General features: G+C 45.4%; 2 protein-coding genes across 6 annotated transcripts in view; one reads left to right on the top strand and one right to left on the bottom strand.

Moving 5' to 3' along the window:
* The window catches only part of LOC104008404 (basic proline-rich protein), an 80132-nt gene that overhangs the window by 29493 nt on the left and 31747 nt on the right, over positions 1–18892 (top strand). The window contains exon 3 of the mRNA XM_063783585.1: positions 15486–15611. The gene's annotated coding sequence lies outside the window, so the exon portion shown is untranslated. The remainder of the gene's footprint in view (positions 1–15485; positions 15612–18892) is intronic.
* The window catches only part of SYT9 (synaptotagmin 9), a 242235-nt gene continuing 224528 nt past the window's right edge, over positions 1186–18892 (bottom strand). For 4 of the 5 annotated variants that reach the window (XR_010147130.1, XR_010147129.1, XM_054662029.2 and 1 more), the window contains exon 7: positions 16211–18460. Coding sequence is in view for 3 of the 5 variants with exons in the window: in XM_054662029.2 (XP_054518004.1) it covers positions 18452–18460 (9 nt within the window). In the remaining 2 variants the exon portion in view is untranslated. Of the gene's footprint in view, positions 1402–16210; positions 18461–18892 lie in introns of those variants that run through there. The other variant, XM_009459852.5, reaches the window with a different exon arrangement.

Below are 18892 nucleotides of genomic sequence, written 5' to 3'. Positions count from 1 at the left end.
TCTGAACAGCCAGTGCACAGGGCTACGTCGCCCCTTGGGCAGAAAGGTACAATGGGCTACAGGCCTGGCCATCCAGGCTGTCAGCTGAAACATCTCAGGATGGAGCTGAGAATAATTTGATTAAGAGGAACAACAACAATCATTGATACAGTGATGCTTCCAGAGTCAAGCCATCAAAAAGTGAAACGCCTTTGTAAGGAAATCCTTGAGTTTTCTCAATCACTGGAGGCAGAATTCCCTTCATGTAGCTGCAGGCCAGAAATATGTAGGACTAAACTCCTGCAGGCCCTGGTCCAATTGAAGATAAATTATAACCCTAGGACAAGGTGGTAAAATCTTTGAATTTGTCTGTGCAGTCCAGCCCTCTTCTTATCTCAACCTGCCTTTCCATGGGAAAGGCCAGGACGCCTTGGGGTTCTTTCTCAATCACCTGCCAAACTGAGAAAGGCTGGGGCATCTATGGAATGTGAAAAGAATGCTCTCCAGGAGTCAGAAGGCCTGTGTTTCCATTTGGTCCTCACAAGAGACACTAATAGATACCTTTATCAAAACATCTCACGTACCCCATAAACACCTACTATGTATCCACAAAATTTTTTTAAAAGAGACACATAGACTGAGAATTTTCCACTGGTGGTCCTTAAACTTCCTTATCCCTGGTAATATTTCTCCCCACCCTTCTTCCATATGGCCACAGCTCCTAACTATTCCTCCTCACCCTCTTGGTAAAAATCCCAAACAGTAGTTCATCATCCTTAGAAACAATTCCCCATATTTCTGAGAACCATCTTTGCACTATTCCCTAAACCAGTTGAACTTCAGCTGACCCTGCCTCCTAAATCCTTATTAAAAATTCTGTCTGGCTCACGCTGCTTCTCCAAGTGAGAATATTCTCTCTGAAATTACTCATGCCTAGCATTTTTGAATAAAGTCTTAAAGGTGCTCTAGTTGATTTACTCCCACAAATGCCTCAAGTCCTAACTCTGAGACTGTGAACTAAGATGGGTAAGGTCCAGTGGAGGAAAACTCTGATTGTATCATTATAATTAACTTTTGGGTGGTGGTGGTGTGGGTAGTTCTTTCCTGGGTTTTCTAGAGCATGCTTACATTACTTTTTCAATGAAATACACATGCCATACTTACGGAGTCTAAAGAATTACTGGAGAGTCTGTGAGGGGGAAATGCAGTGGGAAGCCTCGGTTGCAGCAGAAGTCCTTGAGGTGCTTTCAGGGCTGCTGTTGCTCTTATCTCTGTGGAGTGGGCTCCAAAGAGGTTGGCTCAGGACTGGCAGGCACCATCTCTGCCCACCAGTGATTCAGGCCCAGCATCACTTTCTCTGCGGTCACCACCTTCTTCAGAGGGACACTCCTGGCCTCTCAGCTCTGACTGCCCACACCTGGTCTTAATTGGAGAGCTTCATTTACTTTTTGTAATCCCAAACAGGGACAGCAAATCTCACAGCTGGAACCCATAACCCATTAGGATTGATGACCCATAGTTCAGAACCAGAGTGGAAACTCTCATATTCTCGTGACCAGAGGTTTCATAAAGAAAAACCAAACTCACTTTGGAGACAGACCCAGCCTTGACTCGCAGTGGCCTACTGAAGCCATCTTTATTAGAACAGTCCCTCCTCAGTGGGTGCCGGGTGGGTAAGGGTGAAAAAGATGGCCTGCTGCACCTAAACCTGCAGTTGGATGAAATCAGTTAGCTCCACTATCTTCATTACACTTAACCTCTGGCCTTGACCATTGCTATTACTAGCCAGGACAGTGGACAAGCACAGTGACTTCTCTTTTCTCCTCTGCAAGTGTCTGATCCTTCTGCTTTTCTACCCCAGTATCCTGAGAGGGGAAATAAGCTCCTTTATATCCACCACTATTTCCTCTGTGTGGTTGGATCCAGGTGACTGGTCCTTAATCTATAAGCCAGGCCTGAGCTGACTGTTTTCTCTAAATGAGAAAGAGCTGGATATATCAATTCTCTCATCCCAGTTAGCCCCCTGAAGCTGATCACATCCAGATCTCCAGTTCCTTTTGGAAATTTTTGCTGCCTTCATCCCTCTTGGCTCCGTTTGCTGCTGTGCCTCCACATTAACTGACCTTCTGATATCTAGAGCCTTCTCTGCTTCCAGTACTCCCTCACTTTGCTGAGAGATGCTAGTCAACTCCAGCAAAGTCTGGAGGAGACTTTGCCTTTTTGAGGATGCAAAACCCCACTCAACAGAATCCCTTCTGGGATATTAGAATTCATCATTTAGATATGAACAGCATGCCTCCTTTTTCTGTTTTTTTTCTCTTTGCCTCTATTTTTCCCTTTATCTTTTGTTTGTCACACCTCTCCTGCTTCCCCCTTCCTGATAGTTATTTGCTTTAAGTCATCTTCAAATCTTCCAACCTTTTACCAAGTTAATTGCATTGTTTCCTGCATGAGTGATTGGAACAGCCTCTAATTCCCTATCTTCATCTCTTTAGATAAAGTGTTGGCTGATTTTATGCCAAAATGAAAGCTTTTTACAGTATAACCTCGGTCAACCGTTCTTCCTTCAACAATTGGCATCTACCACATTCATCCTCCACAACAGCCACATCTAATTGTCTCCAAGCTCCCCATGAAATTTAACATGTGGTATCTTTGCTCATGCAGTTTCCTCAGCCTGAAAGGTCTCTCCCCTTTGTAACTAGTGAATTCTTCAAGTCCTCCTGCCACCTTTTTGACCCCATTCCAGGCAGAATAATACCTGTAACATGTTGAATCCTGAATCTTGGAAATTTGAGGGGAAGGCTAATCTGGGCATTGGTGCTTGGTGAGAGCTGTGGGCTTGCTGCCTCTGGGACAGACAGCACTGTGGAAGGGGAAAGAGAAGAAACATAGAACTATTAGGGGCTGAAGTGTGTTGCCCCCAAATTCATATGGTAGAGCCCTAACCCCCATGACTTCAAAATGTAATTATATTTGGAGTTAGGGTCTTCAAAAAGGTGTTTTAGTTAAAATGAGACAATCAGGGTGGACTTTAATGTGACTGGTGCCCTTATACAAAGAGGAAATTTGGACCAGGGATGTAAGTGCACAGAGAAAAGCCCATATGAGGACACAGCAAGAATGTGATCATCTGCTAGCCAAGGAGAGAGAGCACATAAGAAATGAAACCTGCCCACACCGTGATCTGGGACTTCTGGCTTTCAGAACCATGAGAAAGTAAAATTCTGTTGTTTAAGCTTCTAGTCTGTGGTATTTTGTTATGGCAGCCCAAGCAAACTAATACATATTATATCCCTAGTGTGTTCCAGGTACTGGGCTATGCGCTAGGGTTACAATGATGGACACAATAGACATATTTCTTGCACCCTTAGAAGATGTAGTCTAGGCTGGGCGTGGTGGCTCACGCCTGTAATCCCAGCACTTTGGGAGGCCGAGGCGGGCGGATCATGAGGTCAAGAGATTGAGACCATTCTGGCCAACATGGTGAAACCCCATCTCTACTAAAAATACAAAAATTAGCTGGGCGTGGTGGTGCACACCTGTAGTCCTAGCTACTTGGGAGGCCGAGGCAGGGGAATGGCTTGAACCCAGGAGGTGGAGATTGCAGTGAGCCAAGATTGCACCACTGCACTCCAGCCTGGCAATAGAGACAGACTCTGTCTCAAAAAAAAAAAAAAAAAAAAAAAAGATGTAGTCTAGCAGGGGAGATAACACATGGATACATAAATAGAATGCATTATAATTTGTCTAATTAAGCATTGATGAGGTAGTACTAAATGTCATGACAACATAAAGGCAGAGCACCTGAGCTTGGTGAATCAGGAGGACTTCCTAAAGGAGGTGACATCTTAGCTGAGACTTGAAGGTGAATAGGAAAAAGGTAGGAAATGCTCTAGGGAAAAGAAATAGCTTGTGCAAAAACCCATACAGCATAGAGAGCTCAGTGGACTTGAGGAACTGTTAAAGTTCCATATGAACTTTCTATGTCCGAGTAATGTTGCTGGGAGAGTAGTGTAGGTCAGACTCTCCAGGAAACAGAGTCTGAGACCAATTTACATGCATGATGTTTCTTCAGGTGTGCTGTCTGGAACACCTGTGGGGAGTGAAGGATGCATGACTGGGCAAAGAGAGAAGTTAAACTGCCATGCAGTTGCAACACAGGCCTCAGCTGATCCCTTGAGGGGCTCTGGAGATAGGAGGGCCCATCGGATATGTCCCAAATCGAGGCAAGGAAACCAGACCTTGGCACTCCCACATCAAGCAGTCATTGGATGAAAGCTGTGCCCAAGGAGGGAGAGTAGATAATCTTGAGTGAGGCACTTTTCTTTGGATGAGGGCAATTCCTGGAAAGGGACTCAGCTGTGAGTTGTTAATAGTTTGCACAGCTGGGAAATGAATGTCCTCCTAAAGAGTAAATTTGGGCGATGCATCAGTGTCTACTTCAGTAGGTTAGGCAGAAGCCAGACCTTGCCAAGTTTGTAGGACATGCCAAACATTTTAGGTGTATGGTAAGAACAGTGAGACAGCAATTAGAGTTTCAAGTGAATAACACATAAATAGATGTGTGTTTACAGAGGTCTCTCTTGAGGCCAGGTGAAGGACGGATTGGAGGGCAAGACTAAATTCAAGGTGGGAGATGGATTAGGAGGTTGTGAGAATAATCTGAAAAGAGAATGATGAGGGCCAGAACTAGAGTTGTGACAGTGGAGAGAGAGCTAACTGGTTGCCTCTGAGAAATATTTAGAATGTAGAATTGCCAGAGCTTGGTTAGTGATTGAATGAGAGGAAAGAGAGGGAGTCAGGTTGATGGCCAGATCCTGTGTTGTTTACAACAGGCTCCCTTCTGACCCCTTCAAGTCTAGTGTCAGCATTGTAGCCAGAGTGAGGGAGCCAGTATGCAAACCTCATTGTGTAATTTCCCTGCTTAGGAGCCTTGATTGTCTGCCAATTCCTTCCCAAGAACGTGTAGATTTCTCAGGCTCAGGGAAGTCTTTGCAATTACATCTAAGCTAAGATCTATAACGTGAGTAATCAATAGGCGAAGGAGGAGGGAGTATGTGTTACATTCCTTATGGAGGGAGACACACACAGACAGCCCTTTAAAGGTTGCTCTGAGGCCGAGGCAGGAGGATTGATTGAGCCCAGGAGTTTGATATCATCCTGAGCAACAAAGTGAGACCCCATCACTATGAAAAATCACAAAATTAGCTGGGCATGGTGGCCTGAGCCTGTGGTCCCAGCGACTTTGGGAAGCTGAGATAGGAGGATTGCTTGAGCTGGGGAGGTAGCAGCTACAGTGGGCTGTGTTCGCACCACTGCACTCCAGCCTGGGAGAAAGAGTGAGACCCTATCTCAACAAAAACAAAAAAACAAAACGAACAAAAAAAGTAGCTCTGACCAGCGAGGCTCCCTGTAAGCATTGAACATTGAGCATTGCCTCTTCCAGTTCCAATCTCGGCCGCCTACTTTTTTTGCAATGTATCTCCTACTCAGTTTTGCAGCCCTGTTTGATCGCCCTTGCCTAGACTAACACCTGAACGAACGGTACTTTTCTTCTTGGCCTGGGCTTATGTCTGCCTCCAGAACTGGCCCTTTATATAATTCATCCCTCCCCCACCTTGCAACCAGGTTGTATTACCTGATGACCTCTTTGAAAGACACCTGGAAGTTTGCATGGATGCACGTAAGTTCCTCAGCCCTATTATTGGGGCCCACTTAATAGATTTTAGTACAGACCCCAAATCATATATTTTTGAGGGGCTCAATTGTCTCTAGCCCTTAGCAAACTGGAGAGATTTGAGGTGATTTCTCTAGTTCAGCTTATCCCACATACCTGTGAAGACAAGGCTCTTGGTAATGTTATATTTACAAACCATGCAATACTGTGGATGTGTCATCTCATTTCCCTATGAGACAGTCCTCATAAATAAATTTTCAGAAAACATGAGATTCCTTTTCCCTTGGGAAAATGCCAAAACATTTTTTATACTTGACTTTAGCCAAAAGGTCAAAAAGTGATGCCAAAACATTTTTTAACTTTAAATATTTTAATGGAAATCTTCCCAAGCGTGTTTCAAACTTACTTTTTCAAAGTCATTTCTTAGTGTCGTAAGATGACCATATGGATATCAGCTATTGTATCATGTATAGGGACCTTTCAGAGATTATTAAGTATATAGAAATGTCTGCCTTGGTACTTACTGGCTAAGGAAAACTAGGGATTTTGAGTTCCTGTGTCTGTTGTTATATTTTCTGTCTCCCTTTCCCTGTCTCTGTCCAATCTTTGTAAATAAAGGAAGCTAATTCTCATGCTCAGACTCTGAGCAGATGAAATAGCCCTGTTTGGCATTAGGTTTAGACTTATGCTTCAGAAATCATTTGAGGCTGCCCCCTATTTTGCTCACTCAGCTGCTCTCTGTCTCTCTCCTGGGATCATAACCTGTTTCCATGACTTGCCTTGGCTCTCCTGTGTAGCAGGATCTAGAACTGGATTTGGGTTTGTTATTCTGCTTCACTTCAGCCCCTTCCAGATCATGGCCCCTGGACTGTCTCCTCCAAGTTCATGGGTCTTAGCAATGAGTAGGGGACACACCACCTCATGACTCCAGTAGAGACCTGTGGGACCCACTGGGATAGGCAGGGGTGGATGTTTGACTACACCCTCTCTTGGAAGTCTCTATTCTCTTCATCTCTGGGTTTTTCCCAACACTTTCTGCAGCTCACTGCAAGCTCTGTCATGCATTTGCATCCAAGGGAAGAACAGAAGTTTGACAGAGAAGGTTGGAAAGGACTTTTCAGGGTTTGAGGATCATCTTGTTTCTTCTTAGTCTGTAAAGAGTTTTTTTTTCCCGACTATCAAAATCATATTATAATCCACATGAAATCTGAGAGGCCCTTCCACCATTTAAGAGGAAAGCATCTTCTTTCCACCTTCCCCCATCACACAGAGAGTAAAAGATGAACCTAAACCCTCTAGACTCCATGGTGACTGTCCAGGGAGACCTTGGCAAGGACCATCACACCTCCCAAATGCAGACCACTTGGGGTGAGGGAGAGGGCACTGAATGAAGAAGGGCAGGCCTCAAATACCAAATTAATTGTTACAAATTTCAGAGTTAGTATCTGTCAGTCTGTATGAAAATCAGAGCTAGGGTCCTTAGGAGTCTGGTTTTATTGAAAGTAAAGAATAAGAATGGTTTTAATAAGTGTGCCAACTTATGGCTACGTGTCTTTATTGACTTCTTGAGCCAAAGTGCTATGAAAATTAGAAGACATGGCTCTGCCTTTCAGGAACTTACAATTACTAGAACACACACACTCAGAAAATAGTGTAAGAGAATCCAGTTGTGAGGTCACATGAGTGAGAGGTGCTGAGTGGGCATGAAGCAGTGTTCTTTCTTAAGTACTGTAATGTTCTCCCAGATATATTCATTTTCTTATTGTCTACTCTTGTCTTTTCAAATCTTTGGGTTATATAAAAGAGAAAGATGTGAGAGTGGAGTTATAGGGAGCAATCTGTGGAATTTCATGACTAAATTCTGCTTCAGGTTGGAATAAAAGGAATAGATGGATTGAAGAAGGAGTTTAAATGAGATATTAAGAACAGTTTTCTGACTGAGAAGTTTTGGGCAAGAGGATGTTGAAGCAAGTGGATATTTTTCTAGTGGATAATATATATTTGGGGAATCATTTAAAAATCTTCAATTAATTGTGTTAGGGAGTCAGGAGAGAGCCCTCCAGAAGGCCCCGTAAAACTAGGGGCTGTTAACATTGTTTACGTTGACTGTCAAAAATGACAGTCATAAGTAAATACTTGTGATATCTCCAATTCTTGTCAGATATACATTTAGTTACCTTCTATCTCCACACACAGTTTGCTGTGTCACCAGCTTAGTCTGTCCAGACTACTATAACGAAATACCATAGACTGGGTGGCTTAAACAACAAACGTTTATTTCTGACTGTTCTGGAGGCTGGGAAGACCAAGATGAAGGTGCTGGCAGATTTGGTGAGGACCTTTGTCCTGGCTTTCAGATAGCAGACTTCTGACTATATTCTCACATGGTGGAGAGAGAGGGGGTTCTAGTCTCTTCTGCTTCCTATGATTTGACATAAGTGAGAAGTTCCCCAAAATGCAACCTTTTCCCCCCATTCCCTCTTCCTCCTCCTCCTTCCTCCTCCTCCAATCTCTTCTTCCTCTTCTCCTTCTCCTTCCTCCTCCTCCTCCTCTTCCCTCCTTCTTCTTCTTCCTTCTTCTTCAATGTGGAGCCTCACTATGTTGCCCAGGTTTGAATGCAGTGGCTCCTCCCAAGTGCTGTTATAGCACACTGCAGCCTTGAACTCCTGGGCTCAAGCAATCCTCCCACCTCAACCTCCAGGAGTAGCCAGGACAACAGGCATCTGCTACTGCACCTAGCCATTCACTTCTTCTTACCCTTTTTGCTCACTCTTAGCCTCAGTCTACTCAGAGCACAGTCTAGTCTTCTCAGTTCTGAACATTCTCCCTCAACTCCCTATGCTTTACTGGAAATGCCCTGTGGTCCGAAATCTCTCAGTGATTAGCAGTGGTGCATTCTCTGCCTGAAGTGAAGAGCCTGGTCCTGCCTTCCCACAGCCCCCAGGATGGGACAGCTGCCTGCCCCACATGCACTTGGTGGAATGGCCTCACTCTGCTCTTTAAAATAACCATGTGAGCCGGGGTCCCTAGAATGCTCACACCTCTCACTGTGATCATTCTGGTTTGGCTTTTGAACTCACTTGGGAAGTCTCCTATGAACTTATTCTCCTTGGAGGCTGAGTATCTGGTCCTAACTGGCACTAGCCAAATGCTGGGTATGCCAGGTGTGGCTGGGTGGGCTCAGGTGGCCTACTCTGAGTCTCTGTTTCTTCAGCACCTGGTAACCATATCTCTGCCAAGGGCTTCTGAAATCTTGTTTACATCCACACAGCTTGGGGAGGCCCTGGGAGTGAATAGTGGGAAGGTTACAGGGAAGGGGACTGATTGATTACTGAGAGCTGCTGATGGGGGTGGGATGTGGATTAGTGAATCCAGAGGTATGGAAGGTGTGGCTGCAGCTGGAGAAGGCTTGCTGGCCAGGAAATGATGTCATGTTGCTTGATGGTCACCTGCACAGGGCTTCTTCCCTGCAGGTGAAGGGAAGTACACCCCAGGGCCAGGGCTGGCTGGCATGGGTGGGAAGGCTGGGTCTTCTCTGGGTTCTGTGTCTCCCCAGGATAGGACATACCCTTGGTCTGTGCTGCACAGGTTCCCAAGTTAGGTCTCTGGGGTTCTATAAACATTTTTTTTCTGGTGGGAACGGAGCCCTAGGACATAAAGCTGAGGGGTTACCTGCTGTTCCCAGAGAGTTCCTCCTTGGGTGATTTTTGTTCAGTGTCCTAGATCCAATATTGGGTCAATGTTTGTGCAAACTATTGGTTTCAGAGCCTTTAGCTACTAAAGGCCAGAGGCTTTTCAGGCAGTCATCTGACTATGACCAAGGTACTAGTCCTTTTCCTTTTTAGACTTGAATGAGAACGTATTCCATCTAGAAAAAGTACTGCCCACAAACCTTCTCCCTTCTCCCCTCCTCACCCAATAAGTCTGATTGATATTCTTGCTAAATGGATAATGGAATGGGTAGTTTGATTTTCAAAAACATAGACTGAGATACAAGCATGATGGTTCTTGCAGTCAATAGAGCATCAGGCCCTGGAAATCCACGTCTCAGTCTGGTGTACACACAGGCCTGGTGGGTGGACAGCACTGGCTTGTGTGAGCCATGCAGTGTGGAGAAGGAAGGTTCTTGCTTTTGATACTCCAGACACCTCTGTCTTGATGTTCTCAGAAGCACAGAGTGGCATGAACTGGGGACAGATGCATGAGCTTCCTAGGATGAAGATTTCTATCACTGCCCTACGGGAGGGATCACAGGTTGGTTCTTAAAGAAGTAGGCTAGGGCAGGAGGGGCCCAGCACCCTCCCTGTGGGTCCCAGTTTCCTGCCCCAAATGTGAACCAACCACACAGATTGTCTGTCTTTTCTTCATCTAATACCTGCTTCTCTGTGCACAAGCTCCCCATCCAGGAGGCTCTCCTTTCTGCTGCCCTCCTCTCATCCATCTGGCTTACTTGTAGGACTGTGGTGAACTCTTTAGGGTATATTGAAAGAACTTATTTTGGTATTTAACTCAAAATGGAATTTCCTCTGTTTAGAGGGCCAGTTGTGGTTTTATAATCCACGCTAGACATCACTGGTCATTACAAGGGCTTTCAGGACAATCTCAAAGTCAAATTCCTTTCCATTTATTAAAAATGAAAACCCATTGAAGAGGAAACTAAGAAACAATGGAGGGGGTAAAGAGACGGCTGATGTCTGTGGAAATCACCAAAACCTCCCCTCCAGAGTTAGCCTGTGCTTGGATTTCTGGCAGCGTGTGTCTAGGATTGCATAGATCCCACCCCAGGTGCCCGGTTTCCTCAGTGCTGGGCACAAGCAGTTCCCTAGATTCACAGACACACGGACACCAGAGGTGGAAGAGCATAGAACATAGTAGGCCAACCCTTCCTCATGTGAGAAGAAACTGTGACCAGCAGGGGTGGTTTCAGCCCCAGCGGCAGGAGCAGAGCTCTGGGACCCAGCCCCAGCTCATGGCTCTGTCCACCACACTATGATGCATCTTGGTCTTGCCCAGTGTTCCTCAGGCTAGCAATCAGTTGCAAACACTGCAGGTGAAGGACAACTTTTCAATAGAAATGGAAGCCTTATTAAACATTAATGCTGTAGTCTTGGACATGATCCTTTCTTGACCCACATATGATGGGCCTGGAAAGGTGGGGTCACCTCTACTGACACTTTCCTGGCTGCAGACTGGGTTATGGAGGTGAGTGTCATCCATCCTCACATTGGATAAAATGATGGAGGAGCTGCCATGACTGAGGGTCACAGGTATCAAAGGAGACAGGAGGCTTCTCAGAAGACTAAGCTACTGTGTTAGGTAGGCAGGTGCCTTATCTCTGGCATTCCCATGCAGCAACTTCTGTAAGAGTCAGAGAGCTTCTTTCTATAAAGGGATGCACAAAGTCAAGTCTCCCAGCTGTGATAGGACCATGCTCCCCTCAGCCACTTTCTTCTGCCTGGGAAGGACATGGAGCCCTGCACCAGCCTCTTTGCAGCTGTTCCTGCACAATAATTGCATTTGTGCTTGTGTGTGTATATGTGTACAGTGGCCTAGAAATGCCAAGCACCATTATGTAAAAACCAGTGATGGGCTGGGCCAAGGCAGGAAGTTCTAGGCAGGGGTTTCCCATGGTCATGCTGTGTCTGAGTCCTTTGGGGATTGCCAAAGTCCTCTTAAGCCCAGAAGGGTAGAGGCCAAGTATAGTCACAGGTGCAGTGCTGTTTATCCCTCAGATATGGCCGTGACCTGGCTGCACCAGGGGCTGACAAGTGTCTGGCAGGATCCCTGACAGCAGGGAGTGTCTAGGAAGGTGAGGCCTGGAAATCACAGGATTGGTCAGTGGCAGAGCAGGTCCTCAGCCCCACCTCAGGAGAAGGCTGTCTCCAACCTGCACTGTGCTTGGTGGTAACTGGGTGGAGTTCCCTTTGTACTTTCTAGGAGCCAGCTGGTCTCCACCACTATGTCCAACTACCAGAATAGGGCAAATAATTTAGGATTAGAACCCAAAGAAGTGAGATCATGCACTAGAATAATTTCAAGTAGTGAGTAAAAGTTTAATCTTCCTTCCCAGTCATTAACCCCTGTATAATTACAGCTTCAAGACTGAAAGCTACCTTTCCCAAACTAGTGATTTTTCCTTGTTCCCTGGAGTCAAAGAAGGTCATAAGTTGAAGGTAGGTGGGGGAATCTTTCCTAATTTATATAAACACTTCTACAAGGACCTGCCCTCTTTATATAAACATCAGAAGACTTGAGGACCATGCTGGGGTCTTTTTTTTTCAAAGCCAGAAAAGGCCCACTGAGGGGCAATGGGTCCCACTGAGGCTTCACACATAGAAGTAGTCCTTTAGGAGGGATAATTGGTACCAGCAGAGAAGGGTACTGCTATAAAGGTAAAACTTGTTTCTGGAAGATTTACTTACCAGTTTATAGAGTTCATAAGCTCATCTCTAGAGCCCTGAATACAAATGTCTTCAGGTATTTGAAGAAAGGATTTCATTAGTCTTTGAGCTTTGAATTAGGCAAATTTTAAAAACTGCCTTTCTTTGATAAATTTAAATCTAAATCCAAGATCAAGCCTCTGGATACGGCTGCTGTGCAAAAGGAATTTTATCTAAATTGTGTGAATGTCTTGAAGATGATGTTCACTTGGTAGAAAAAAAAACTATCAATATTCCTATGTCAAATAGTTTTGAAATAACTTTAATTCAATGAATAATTATTGGAATAATAGCTATAATAAATCTAGTATTGAGCCAAAAAATTAATTTTTCTATTATCTTTAATGTTTAAAATCACAAATTCAATTTTCAAAAAATAAAGAAAATGGATAAAAGCAATGCCATCCATGTGCTATAAACTATAATATGCAATATTATCATCAATCCATTTCATATTGATATATATACTTTTTAAATTGTCTGGCAATGGTCATCCAGCTTTCACAGAGTAATCTATCTTAAGATATAGTTTAGGGAGGCAAAATCAATGACTCAAGAGGACACAATCTGTGGCCCAGGTCCTTTTGACTTATTCTTTCCTTTCTACCAGGAGGAGGTGTCATGAGAACCACTAGCTGTTGTGAAAGTTTGGCATTAGCCTATGGATGAGCTGGGAGACCCTAATGACAGAGGCTTAGTCAAAATTTCTGGACTTCAGGGCTGGCTCCTGATCCTCTGAGGCCTTGTGGGCCATCTTTAATCTTTGTTGTTAATCCTTCCCAGGCCCAGAGCTCCTGGACACAAGTGGGAAGACACCAGGGAGTGAGGTGACAGAGGTGATCACGCAGCTAGTTGAATTTTGCAGCCCATATGCCCAGGGATCCCAGGCAGCAAGTGACAAGTCTTTTGAGTGGAAGAAGGAAGTGGGTTCCTGCCATAGTCCTTGGGAGAAGCTTGATCTGTTCTCTTGGGAGGCTGAGCAAAGAGAGCTTTATATCAGGGACACTGGAAGCAGGTCTGTGGCACTGCTCAGAGCTTGCTCCTTCCTTCCTTCCTTCCTTCCTTCCTTCCTTCCTTCCTTCCTTCCTTCCTTCCTTCCTTCCTCCCTCCCTCCCTTCCCTTCCCTTCCCTTCCTTCCCTTCCTCCCTCCCTCCCTCCCTCTCTTTTTCTTTCTTTCTCTATCTCTTTCTCTCTCTCTCACTTGCTTGCTCACTCACTTTTTCTTCCTCCAAAAGAACAGAGACTATTTTTGCCTCACATTCATCCTGGGCTTAGGGATGAAGACCAGGGCTCTCTCCTTCTGCAGCTCCTAGATTGCCAATGTTCTCTTTTCCCATTTGCCTTGGAAGTTGTCCTGTAGGTCTTCCTTGGGGTACTTTCTTGACTTGTGGGACTTTTTTTTCCAATTATTTTCTTTTCCTCAGTTTTCTATTTCACTTCTTCCATGAAGGTCAGCCTATCTTGGAATGCACTTGATAGAAAGTAGAATAGTGGGGCTGGGCGTGGTGCCTCATGCCTGTAATCCCAACACTTGGGAAGGCCAAGGCGGGTGGATCACCTGAGGTCAGGAGTTCGAAGCCAGCCTGGCCAACATGGCAAAACCCTGTCTCTACTAAAAATACACAAAAATTAGCTGGGTGTGGTGGTGGGCGCCTGTAATCCCAGCTATTCAGGAGGCTGAGGCAGGAGAATTGCTTGAACCTGGGAGGCGGAGGTTGCAGTGAGCCGAGATTGTGCCACTGCACTCCAGCCTGAAGTGGAGCGAAACTCCATCTCAAAAAAAAAAAAAAAAAAAGAAAGAAAGAAAGAAAGAACGAACAAAGAATAGTGTATGCTATCCCAGAAAGGCCCCATTCATGCCTCTCCTCCTGAAAGCTCATCTCAGAGACATACCAGCATTTCCTGAACATTGCCAAAGGCTTGACTCTGTCTTAGATGATCCCAAAGCAACACCTCTATAGCTGCGGAAGTGTCCGCAGTGATTGCCAAAGGATATTGAGGGGTGTCCTTCCTCTTTGGTCCCGAGAGAGGACTGAAGAAGGACGAGTCAGGAATTCCCATTAGAGAGAAAACCTGAGTCTCAGAGGAGTTTCACTGGCCACTCAGCCTCTGGTTGTGGTCTGTGCCAGCAACCAACTCAGGACTCCTGTGTGAGAGAGATACTCTTTGTAAGGATGTGGAAGGGCACAGTAAGCAACAGGTGAGCCTTCTTCTCTGGGTTGAGTTTGAATGGCAATACCAGAGGCTGGGCACTCCTAAGCTAGACACCCTCAATAGTCCCAGGTGGCTATCAGTGAAGTGGGTGGCCAGGGGCAGCTAAGTGGCCTGCAGAATTATCAGGAGCCACATACAGGCAGTAGACATTGTTTTTGGCTATATTCACATCCATATTTGTGTCCTTTTCTCAGTTCATTAAATTACTTTGCATAAAATTGTTTTCATTGAAAGTTCATAAGCACTGTATCAGTCAGAATCGGTTGCTTTTCTTTAGCTTATACTGTTTAACTGTCCATGTTTAGCTCTTCCCGTCCTCTCTACCCCTTATTACTCACTGCATTCTCCATGTGTGTTGAGCATTCGATGTACTTTTAAAATGACAGCTACCTAGGAAGCCCTTTAACTCATTAACCTCCCCACTCCCACCCCCACTGTCTCCAAAGATGGCCCTGATGAGCCACACCTTCTGGTATTCCATTCTTGTGTAATTTCTTTCCCCTTGAATCTGGGCTGATTCAAGATTATGACTTGCTCTTGACCCTAGTATGTGGCAGAAATGACTCTAGGTTCCTTTAGAACTTACTTAACAGAACCTTGTAGCATCTAGCTGGACCACTTGCAATGCTAGCTCTGGAGGAAGCCAGTCACTTTATCAGAACACTATCTTGAGATGTCCCTGTGGTGAGGAAGCCCGAACTAACCATGTGGAGAGACTATGTGGAGAGAGATGTCCAGCCATTCTGCAGCTGTTCCAGTTATCTCAATTCCAGAGCCAGATGTGAGTGAAGAAGCCATTATGGACATCCATCCAAGGCAGGCATTCAGATGATGCCAGCCCCAGATGCCATCTGAGAGCAACCATGAGACTGCAGGGGAGAGCATCAACTAAGCTCAGTCAACCCAGATAATCATGAGAGACAATATATTTCTATTTAAGCCACTATGTTTTGGTGCTTTGTCATGCAGCAGTAAGTCATTGGAATGTCCCCCTTCCCGCCCCCCGCATTGCAGGACAGGGTGGCCATGAAAATAGCAAGCCATTTTCCATACCTATCCTTTGTCAGTCTCCCTGACTCAAGTGTAAAATAATTATTTTCTTCTCATCATATGAAATGTAGTTCTACTGATGGCCATGTGAACTAAATAATACCTTTTTTTTTCTTTTTTAGAGAGACAGGGCCTTGCTCTGTCACCCAGGCTGAAATGCAGTGTTGCAATCATGGCTCGCTGTAGCCTCAAGCTCCTGGACTCAGGCGATTCTCCTATCTCAGCTTCCTAAGTAGCTGGGACTACAGGTACATTGCTAATTTTTTAAAAAATTAGCCGGGGCAGGGGGCGGGTCTCTTTTGAAATTAGATGGTGGTCTCTCCATGTTGCCAGACTGGTCTTGAACTCCTGGTATCAAGTGATCCTCCCACCTTGGCCTCCCAAAGTGCTGAGATTATAGGTGTGAGTCACTGCACCCAGCCCTAAATCATACCATTTAGAGTCATGATTGCTGGAGAATTTTGAAAACATCCGCATTGTAGAAACCTTTCCCCTCCCCTCCCTGACCCTTGCTCCTGTCATGTACCAGTGTACTTCCTGGACATCAAAATGCCTGCTGCATATGTCCAACTCACTGGCTGGGAGGGTGCTTCAGCAGCAACACACATCAAGGGCAGATATCCTTGAAGCCAACAGAAGTAAGAGGAAGGGGCTGAGAATCAGTGCCAGTTGGGTGGGGGGACACCTGGCCTCTCCCTCTCTCGGCACGAGCTTTTCCCAAGGTCTGATCAGAATGTTTCCTTTCTACTGCCATGTCCATTTTTTCATGGTATTTTAATTTCCTTCTTTATCCTGGAAAAGACATTGGAGAATCCCCTTCCCCCAAGTTAAATAAGACAAGGTTGGAGTTTTTCAAAAGGAGCATTTACTAGGAAACTAAAGGGCAACCAAACAGAATGCAAGAGAACAGAGGCAGAGTTGCAAATGGGCTGAGGGAGTTCAAATTTATAACCAGCCTCTGGTCACAGCTGTACTGGCTAGGCAAAGCTTTCCAGACACAAAGCCACCTGCCTGCCATGTGGATAGTACTCTTTGCCTGCTTGCCCCTACAAAGCCACCTTCTATTTCATACCAATTAGCCAGTTGCATCCTCATTAGTATCCCAAGGCTGCTGGCTTTCTGGGCAGGAAGCTTCTGAGGTGGGGAACAGTAGGCACAGCTGCCTCAGGATCTCCAACCCAGGCTTCCATTGCCAAGGACATGTCAGAATTTATTGGGATTGCTGCCTGATATCTATTGGAGCCAGTCTGCTTTCTCTGGGACCATTCTTCTGGGCTCATCTGCCTAGCTTTACAGACAATATTTCTGCTAACTATCCTGGTGGTGCTAGCCCTTCATGTTTTGGTTCTAAACACTGGTATGGTGGAGGATGTCTGAATGAGGAGGGATGAGCAGAGGGGAACCTTGAGCAGAGGAAGCCAAGTTTTCCTTATGTCATCAGACATAGGCAGAACCTTGGATTCTCTTTGAATCCCAGTGGTTGGAAGCCAATCAGAGAAGTGAAGCTTGAATGTAATGACACTGCTTCCTACAGCCAAAGGCCCATATAGCCTTCTTAGATCTGCCATCAAAGTAGAGCTTCTTGTATAGTACTAGGCAGCTGGGGCAATGAGAACTTTCTGAAGACGTGTAACGATCCTTCCTCCGCCCAGTTAGTTCCATGCTGAAATGTTAATTCAAACAAAGATAATGAGCTTTCCAGGAAGGTAAACTACAATCCAACTCTGGATTCTGCTGTAAAGAGATTGTGTGAAAAGAAAAATACTATCTTGGAGTAGTGGTGCAAATGTGTGGATGGGGTGCCTTGCACCTATAATGGGACAGAGAGGACCATTAGGTAACAGCCCCCAGTCCTCCCAGGATATGCTGAGGCCTTTGGTTTCATTTACATGGAGGCAGAAGCAATGAGGATGAGGCGCATAGCTGGCCATTGGTTGGCAGACTTGGTCAGGAAGGAAGCTGAGTAATGAATGAGATGCCTGGGGAGGGCCCTTGACCTTCACTCTTGTAGGTATTTCCATCCCCAAGTGCTGTGAAAGTGACGTATGTGTCTGAAGTGAGAAGGAAACCTCTACGTGTGGTTGCCCAAGGCTATGACTCTGGGCTGTTGCATATGGAAATACCCCAGAAGGCCTTCAGGCCAGAGAAGCCCAAAAGCTGTGCCCTTCTATAGGGGATGGCTTCTCTCTCCATGATCTCATCTCATCCATTGCTATACCAGTTTCTGAGGCTGTTCCCTTAGTGGACAAATGTGCCTAGGAAAGGATATTCCACAATGCTCATGCCACTGAGATGTATGCCCTTCTAACTAATTACTTTTCATTCTAATAACACTCCCAGTTGAAAGGAAGTGGCTGCTGGCTACTGAGTGAGTAGTGTTGGGGGTCTCTGATTCCTCAAAATCTGGTTTTAGCAGAAAACAGGGCCATGTTGATACTGGTACTCTCTACCACGTGCATGGGAGGAGGCAGTGAATTTGCTGTGAACTAGCCCTCCTTGCATTAGATTTTTTCCAGGGAACAGCCTGCTTGTCTTGGTATTCTCTTGGGGCTATTCCTTGCAAATCTGGAGCACTTCTTGGGGCACAGTTATTTTCTGGAGACAGTCATTAGCTCAAAGGTAGTCATGTGTGAATTGAGATCTGCTGCCTATTTAGCACCTGGATATATTTTTAAATATTCTGTCCTTCCAGGGCATTCTAGAAAATAATATTATGTTGGAATAATGATTTCTAGGGCAGATGCTATGTCCTCATCACCAAGGGCTTCATATGAAACACTGAGTCCTGGTACTCTTGGTACTGTCACTATATCTATCATTTGTTTTTGTTCATAGTCCGATCTTGGTTCTTGGCATGAGAGACATGCTTCCCTGCAGCACATCACCTTGGGCCACCTGCAGAAGGTGGCTGGACCATTCAGGTTCACCAAACCCAATCTGGAAAGAAGGCCAGTTATTGCTGTGGTTACAGCTGAGCATTTGGTCACTGAAATCGTCTGGGTGTTGCTGGATGGTAAAAGTTACTTAAGATCTTTGTGAGATGGTTGTCCTATTGTGTCCTTGGCACAAGCAGTCCTCTTACCCATGGTCATCGTTTCTGCAGGAAGAAAAAACAAAAAAAAATTTGGCTTTCATTCATACATTTTTTTTCTTTTTCTTTTTTTGAGACAGAGTCTTGCTCTGTCACCCAGGCTGGAGTACAGTGGCGCGATCTTGGCTCACTGCAACCTCCACCTCCTGGGTTCAAGCAATTCTCCTGCCTCAGCCTCCCAAGTAGCTGGGATTACAGGTGCCCGCCACCACACCTGGCTAATTTTTGTATTTTTAGTAGAGACAGGGTGTCACCATGTTGGCCAGGCTGGTCTCGAACTCCTGACCTTGTGATCCGCCTGCCTCGGCCTCCCAAAGTGATGGGATTACAGGCGTGAGTCACTGTGCCTGGCCCATTCATACATTTTTAATGTGCACCAAACAAGTGCCAGGCATGGTAAAAGATGCTGGGGATACAAAGACCATAAGTAGGACACTC

Source organism: Pan troglodytes, chromosome 9 (assembly GCF_028858775.2).
Source record: "Pan troglodytes isolate AG18354 chromosome 9, NHGRI_mPanTro3-v2.0_pri, whole genome shotgun sequence".
Lineage (NCBI taxonomy): Eukaryota > Metazoa > Chordata > Mammalia > Primates > Hominidae > Pan > Pan troglodytes.
The sequence above is the reverse complement of the archived record's forward strand: the minus strand, read 5'-3'. Positions and strand labels throughout refer to the sequence as shown.